Source organism: Scardinius erythrophthalmus (assembly GCF_964197995.2).
Source record: "Scardinius erythrophthalmus genome assembly, chromosome: 13".
NCBI classification, from domain to species: Eukaryota; Metazoa; Chordata; class Actinopteri; order Cypriniformes; family Leuciscidae; genus Scardinius; species Scardinius erythrophthalmus.
In genome coordinates, this window is record NC_138233.1 from 39722367 (window position 1) to 39730700 (window position 8334).

The following is an 8334-nucleotide window of genomic DNA, read 5'->3' on the forward strand; positions in this document are numbered from 1 at the left end:
ATTGGCTGTGGGTTTTGAGTGATTTTGACGCATCTGGCAGTCACGTCGCGTCTAGTGTGGACACGGTGTCAGGGTGTGTGCGATTACTGACAAACACAGGATCTCTATTTTCTGGGAGTTCCTCAGTAATGATTAGAGTGTGTCTGTACTTTGGCAGGTTCAGGACTCCTGAAGTTTCTGATATTCTGTGTGTTGGTCAGTTCACAGCAGTGACAGAAACAAAAGAACGAAGCATTTGACTGTCGTAACGAGTGAGTCATTGAATCATTCATTCAGCCGATTGGTTCACTCAGTAATGAAACGCCGCTGTGTGTCGCTCAGAGACGCGGATCAGTCCTGTGGCTCGGTACAAACTATCTTCATTTGAGAAATAGAGTAAAAACAGGCGATAGTGTCTAAAATGTAAGTCATTTATATATACAGTATTATATAGATATTATATATAACTATATTAAATGATATAAATATAAAGAGGTATTTTTACCCCTTATCTTGAATATTGAGGTCATTATAAAAGGATTTTACTAGAGTAAATCCCGCAGTGAAAGTGTGCGCTCTAAACGCACAAGTGCACTAGTCTAACCTACTAGACTACATGTAGTGTACGAGTGAAACTCTAGATGTGCTTTAGTGAAGTGAGGGACATTCTGGATAATGTCAGATCACACATCGTTAAAACAACAATAAAGATATCGCAGACGATATCACACAACCCCATGTGCGGCACGAGTGTAATGCAGTACTTATAATCAAAACCACTGATTTTGTCTTAAGGTTCAATAAACTTCCATTTCAACCATTTCTTTAAGTATTCATTCGCGTGTCAGGCTTTACAGGGTTAAGAGAGCCATTCAGATGTTAGAGTGACTCGGTGTGTCCAGGCTTTACCTCATGAGATGTGCTGTCGTCTTTGTGCTCGCTCTCGCCATCCTCCGCATCCTCCGCTTCTCCTGTCGAGTCCTCCTCTTCTTCACTCTTCTTCACTTCTGAGGAACACACACACACACACACACACACACACACACACACAGGTCAGATAACACAGCTCATCCTCCGTGAGTCCGAGAGACGAGGAAGAGTCTGATGCAGTTACTGTGACGCTCACATTTGAGCAGATGAAGAGATTAAAGGTGCAGTGTGTAATATTTAGGAGGATATTATATGTGTTCAGTGGTGTGTAAAGACCTTACATAATGAACCGTTGTGTTTTTATAACCTTAGAATGAGGCATTTCTCTCTACACACACCGCAGGTCTCCTTACATCCACATGTTTCTACAGTGGCCCTGAGCGGACAAATGTGTTTCGTCACTGTGTTGTTCTTCATGTAAAGAAGCTATAGCTAAAGTCAGCGGATAAAACACTGACACAATGATGAACAGGTGACAATAATCCTCACAATAACATATCGTTTTACTGAATCAAGTAAACCTAATTTCTTAATTAATCTTTGTAAGGAAACCTCATTGCTGAACTGGCTACTCTCTGCTGTCTCAGACGACGACATCACTTCCTGTCGGCCAGCGTAACTTCTGTTGGCTGCAATTCACAACCTCACCACTAGGGCTGCTAAACATCACACACTGCACTTTTAACAGTGAAGTAAGGTGTGTGTGTGTGTGTGTGTGTGTGTGTGGTGTCAGACCTGGCTCTTCCTCCTTGGGCTCCTCGTCCTCCTCAGCTCCATCCTTCACGTCTGGCTGAGGCTCGTCGGTCTTCTTGTATTCAGCAGCTGTGGACGCCGAGCTCTTCTGTGAGACACAGGAACACAGTTACCCTACAGGTCAACACTCAGGTCACACACACACACACACACACTCTCTCTCACACACACACACACACCTTCCCAGTGCAGCAGAAGACGATGATGAGCACCACAGGCAGAGCCACGGTGAGGACGTACACGACCCAGAGCCACGGTCTCTCTTCAGCAGCCGTTATCATCTGAGTCATCAGACCCGGCTGTGAACACACACACACACACTTTACTTACACGCATGGACAAGAGCCTCATGTGTTTTCATCATCATTAATAAGAGTAGAAAGCTCCAGGAGCTCAATGTGTCAGCAAACACATAAAACACACAATCGAGACAACGGATGGAAAATTATTATTATTATTATTAAACAAATTAAATCAACCATTTTTTATACAATATTCACAAAACTAGAAATAAAAGAATTGAAACTGAATCGATCTGAAAAATGTCGAACTTCAAAGAAATCTGTAAAAAAATGATTAGTCTGTAATCCGACTACAGTATTTTCCCGAATAAAAAAGCTCATGTAAAACACACACACTGTAAGCAACAGTTTCTCAAACACAGACCAGCTAATGATAATTACACGTTTAGTACACAATGAATATGAAATGAATATGACAGCAGTCATCTGGATAAAGCGCATCATAGTCTGAAATCAAGGATATAAAGTTGACTTTCGATCAACACAAATGAAGATTTTTTATGTCATAAAGGTTTGTTTATGCAATGAACGTACTGAATGTAGGCCTTTTCTCAAATAAACACTGAAACACACACATGCACAGAGCACATCAAACACGGGGAACGCAGAAGCTCACATGTGAACACACCTCACTGGTTCTTGTGCTCGTTTGAGCATCGCTTTACCATGTGACATGCTTTATGTGCATTGATCGATTTTTATAAGTGAATAAAAGCCTAAATAAAACATTCCTATGTGATTTGAAGATATAAACTATAGTCTTACTGGCTTAAAACAACATGATTATTAAGGATTATTAAAGAGAGAATTTAGATTTTTGGGTGAACTGTCTCTTTAAGTCATTAACCCCTGACTGCACTGTTAACCTTCCAATCGAGTCTTTCGGCCATGTGACGAGCGGTTTAGGCTCGCTCACGCCGGGGAACAGGCCTCAGCGACTCTCAAACAGGCCACAAACACAGCATGGAGCCGCAGGCTTCTCTCAGGTCCTGTAGCCGGGGACAGAGCCGGCCCTCGAGGTTAACACGCAAGGCATGCCTGGAATCCAGCTTTGGGGGAAAAGGCATTTGCACAGGAGGAATTCTCATGAAATCCGGCTAATCCCAGAGTACACTGCGCTCACGGAGCCGGAGACATGCCCATGTGACCCACACAGCAGTGTGCTGATTGGCCCTCGCTCATGTGTGGATCAGTCATGTGACAGTAACCGCGACCCCCGCCGCTCTATTTTCAATGTTTTCAATTCATACCAAAAGCCTGAGGGCGCCCTCGCCGCCCTGTGCACAGTATTAGAACATGAAGAAGTGTCATAATCATGTGACAATCCAGGAAGCCTCGAACACACACACAGCTAACAACAGATCGCGCTGTAACTATGGCTGTAACATGGAGATACAGTCGTTTTGAAGACAATAAACATGTTTGCTATGATATTTGAGTTACCTGTGTTTTTCAATCCATGCCAGGTATTTCCATAATAATAGATTATATTTATAATGTAATGCTAATCTATATAGAATCGTTGTGCAGAACACTATCCAATAGTATATTTTCTGTCTGATTTTTTTATCTGAAGCCAAATTAGATCACAGAAAATTATTTAAAATACTCGATTTGCTTTATAAAGTAAGTTTATAAGCACAAAAATGGTTTTAATCTCATAAATTGTCGTGTATTGATGGTGTGCTAAGCTAACATGCTAGCTAGCCCTAGGTGCACCTGCCACCTAGAAGTTATATTTTTATTATTTTTTGAAAGCTTACTGAAATGTATCTTTATTCAAGAAATGCATTTGATACAGTTTAAAATGTAAGGGTGAACTTTGAGAAAAGAAATTAGTGACTGAAACCATATGAATAGCCTGTGAATAGCCAGTCGTTAGTAACTAATGCAGACAAAAGAAATGCATATTTACAGCCATAACCAGTCTGGAGAGGTGTGAATGTGTGCAGGGGGAGACTGAGACTGAATGGGGCTCGTTTGCACCACAAAACAATAAAGACAATATACTGGATAGATGGTTAGAAGATGACAATAAACATCATCAGTAGCATTTTAGCGTCAAATCAAAATAAAGTCACATGACATGGTCTTGAAAAACATTTCACTAAATACAGAGTTTTGGACTTATTATCTTAAGATTTGAAACATAAAATGTTTAGACATGTGGCTTTAGCTGTAGTGCATTTCTAGATTGCTCCAGTGCCAACTTCAATTTTATTTTCATGAGGATATTTCATTAAAAATAATTTCTAATAACTTTACAAAACTTTGAAGCTATTTATAACAATTTTTGTCATTATTAACTTACATCTACAGTGAGCTTACAGAACCATGTGTCCGAAATGTTGGTTTCTGCATGTAATGATGGAGCGCAGAATGAATTAATGCTCAACGAGAGAGAAATAAAACTCAGAGCCGCTGACATGCAGGAATATCACTCTTTTCATCAGGCTTTACTTCATTATGTTATCATGACAGTTTTTGATGTTTTGCCTCCAAAAGTATCATAGTGGAGCGGCTAAGTGCTTATGTTTGGCAGAATCGTTCAGTTTATGATACAAGCGTGAAAATTGGCATGAGCAGTCTCCATGGGTCACTTGACAAGAAAATTGTCCGAGCCACTTGAAATTTCAAGATGGCAGCCATTTTTCAAGATGGCCGACACCTTAGTGGAGCAGTTAAGTGATATAGTGGTTTATTTGGTGATACAAGCATGAAAATTGGCATGAGCAGTCTCTGTGGGTCACTTGACAATAAGCCACCTACAGCTACTTGAAATTTCAAGATGGCATAGTGTATAGTGTAAGTGTATAGTGCATCATTTGGGACACAGCTGTAGTATTCATGAAAGGAAAAGTGTCCATATGAGCTGCTACTCCACACACACACACGAGAGAGAGAAGAGGTGGTGTTAGATACCTCGGCGGCCCCCTCGGCAGCTTTCTTCAGGCCCCAGCCGTCGTTCGCCCAGCGCTCCGCCACACTGCGGTCAGAGCTGATGAAGAAGTTGTCGAAGAAGATGTCTGAGGACATGGACCAGAGCTCCAGCCCCACGGCACTGAACGCAGTCATGCGGAACGGGTGCAGGTCCTCAAAGAAGTCTGGGTTCGGGATCTTCCTGGGCTTCCACACGCCCTGACACACACACACACACATACACACACACAGTGTTACACCCTTCATTTAATAATCTCAGTGTAACACCCTTAATTTAATACTCAGAGCTATCAATATGGCTGAACCCAAAGTGTTTTTATTTGAATTAATCATGCAACGCTCTCTATAAATTAGGGATGCACCGATATAAAACATTTTTTGGCCGATACCAATAATTCTTTATATTTAAAAGCTGATAATCGTTATATATAAGCCAATAAATCTAAATCCAATCCAGTTTTTGATCTCCGAGCGCAAAAAGAGGCGTATAAGATGCTGTGGTCACCTGATAATTAGGGTTGTCGATCATGGGCGGCTTCCACTTGCCCTTGTAGTTTGGGTTGTCGATCATCGGCCTCTCCCACGGGCCGCATCCGGGCGCCGTCTCGCACACGGGATTGGGGATCTGAGGAGCTTCCCACTCGCCATCCATATCCTCATCCCTGAGAGAACACAAGATGAGCTCAGGTTCATATCTCTGCTCTCTTGCTTAAGGCTATAATTATACCAATTAAATCTAGATCACCACCCCAGGAGTGCTAATCTCTGCATTAACGTCAGTCACTCGATGCTGCATCTTCATTACAGCGCAGCACATTCACACTCATGCTTCACATGACCGTCTGACACCAAACCTCTCAGCTCTACCCAAATCTAGCGCTGTTTATAGTTTCAAGCCTGATGTTAATGTTCATAATGTCTTCACGCCGCATTTAGCGGATTACAGCTGTACGATACTATAGTTACATGTGACGATACAAACACACAGGGGAGGCTTGCTATATAGTACATATCTTAGGGTTGTGGGAAAAAACGATTCATATATGAATCACGATTCTCAAATTTCAAAAATCTATTTTTTAAAGTGTAAGACTTCTTTAACTTCGCAGTGCTAAGAGTCACTGAGGCTAATCACAATGCGCAATCTGTATGTGTGTGGATAAAGCTGCTTTATATGAAGAGCTGCCGATAATATTTACATTTTGCAAAAAACATAGTATTGCTTTACGCGAGTGTACTGGTAAAGTAGAATGTACTGCATATCCAACTTTAATAACATTTAAATATTCACTAAAAAGTGGCATTTTTAATAATAATAAAAATAGTAATATTTCATTTTTTATTTCCCCCACCCTCATGGCTTATGAGAATGTAAACTTGAGTTTTTCCAGAGCTGGAAAAAGTAATATTTTGATAAGACAAACAAGTATTAGTTTTGGTAGATTTTTAGTAATTGTGCATAAGACCAACGATATTTATTAATATTAAAAACAGTTTTTTTTTGTCCTGTGATGTAATGGAGAATGCGTTACCAGTCCTCAGGCTTGAGGGCTTCGGGGTCGCTGATGTACTCCGGCTCCTCATCCAACCAGCCGTCGGGCTTCACTGCGTCTTCATCAGGAATCTTAGCAGGAGCCTCTTCATCCCTGAGACACACACACACACACACACACACACACACACACACACACACACACACACACACACACACCATGAGGAAGTGGACAACAACTGATGATTCTGACCCACAGTACAACACACACTCTCACTAGTGGTGCAACGGATCACAAAATTCACCATTCGGATCATTTACGTTTTTTGAGCCAAGGATTGGATAATTTCTCGGATGAAAAAAAACACACACACATATACATATATATATATATATGGGGGGGGGTTGAACTTTGCTTTTCATTTATTACTTAAAGCTCACTTAAAGTTTTTTGATACCTCATCAAAAACTACTAGCCTAACTAATAAAGTTCACACATTCTTAAACAAGTGAACTACAGATTCAAGTGAACAGTCAGTAATAAAATAAGAACAAATACACAAATCACAAGCAGAGATGAAGACTAAATAACAAAGTTACAAAGTTTAACAGTAGTATTCAGGTACAGAAATTAATAAGCATAAATGTAAAATAACTATTTGTTCACTGTGTAAAATAAATAGTTACATGTTTGTTAAAGCTGTATTTTGTCATGACACAGACAACAGCAGGAATATTAGTCTACCGTCACTTTAAGACCGAATAAACTGACAGACGTTCTCTCAGCTGTTCACTTATACCCTGGTTACCCAGAGTTCTCACGAGAGCACAAGTTGAATCTGCTCAGCGAGTGACTCTGGCGTGAGTAATGATGCTCATTAAATATGGCCTTCGATCCGAGCTGCACCAATCACAGCGGGTTATCTGATAGAGGCGGGCCAGAGGCGAGATGACGACAGCGCTGTGACGTCGAAGTCATTAGTAAACATCGCTATGGCTGTGGATGAACACCAGTCGTTAGAAACGGCTTTGGCCGCTACAGTGAACGAGTTAGGCTTTTAATCTAAGACAGGAACAGAAGAGGGCGCTCGAATCCTTCCTTTGCAGGAAGGGTGTTTTTGCTGTTTCGCTGACCGGATACAGCAAGAGTCTAATTTAATGTGCGAGTCGCATGTGTATGGTCCACTCGTATCACGGATCAACTGCGATCTGTTGCACACCTAACTCACACACACTCACACACACACTCGCTCTCTCTCTCACCAGTCCTCAGGCTTGGCAGCGTCGGGGTCCTGGATCTTGGGTCTCTCGTCCCAGTCCTCTGGCTTCTGGTCGTCGGGGTCCTCGATCTCGGCGGGGGGGTTCACGGCGGGAGTGACATCACTCAGCAGATTCCCGCTGTTCACCACCGTCTGGTCGATCAGGATCTCAAAACTGTTATCCGGGTTCAACACTGCAGGAGAACACACACATGAAACCGTAAACACCCACTCGAAACAGGAGAACACATTTCAGACAGAGCATTTGCTTTGGTGTGGCGCGCGTGTGTGTGTGTGTGTGTGTGTGTGTACCCAGTGTGTAGAGGTGGGTCTTCTTGTCGGTGTAGTACGAGTGCAGGTCAGGTGTGTGTGTGTGTGTGTGTGTGTGTGTTGTTCAGGTGTGTGTGTGTGTGTGTGTGTGTACCCAGTGTGTAGAGGTGGGTCTTCTTGTCGGTGTAGTACGAGCGCAGGTCAGGTGTGTGTGTGTGTGTGTGTGTGTGTGTGTGTCTGTGTACCCAGTGTGTAGAGGTGGGTCTTGTCGGTGTAGTACGAGCGCAGGTCAGGTGTGTGTGTGTGTGTGTGTGTGTGTGTGTGTGTGTGTGTGTGTACCCAGTGTGTAGAGATGGGTCTTCTTGTCGGTGTAGTACGAGCGCAGGTCAGGTGTGTGTGTGTGTGTGTG

At 42.3% G+C, this 8334-nt stretch overlaps 1 protein-coding gene across 1 annotated transcript in view; it reads right to left on the reverse strand.

Annotated features, from left to right (window-relative positions):
- canx (calnexin) overlaps positions 1-8334 on the reverse strand; it is a 28382-nt gene that overhangs the window by 2545 nt on the left and 17503 nt on the right. Inside the window, exons 8-14 of the mRNA XM_081383558.1 lie at positions 7660-7849; positions 6437-6550; positions 5410-5566; positions 4887-5102; positions 1842-1961; positions 1645-1750; positions 889-986 (exon numbers count right to left, since the gene is read on the reverse strand). Of these exons, the coding sequence (XP_081239684.1) occupies positions 889-986; positions 1645-1750; positions 1842-1961; positions 4887-5102; positions 5410-5566; positions 6437-6550; positions 7660-7849 (1001 nt within the window). The remainder of the gene's footprint in view (positions 1-888; positions 987-1644; positions 1751-1841; positions 1962-4886; positions 5103-5409; positions 5567-6436; positions 6551-7659; positions 7850-8334) is intronic.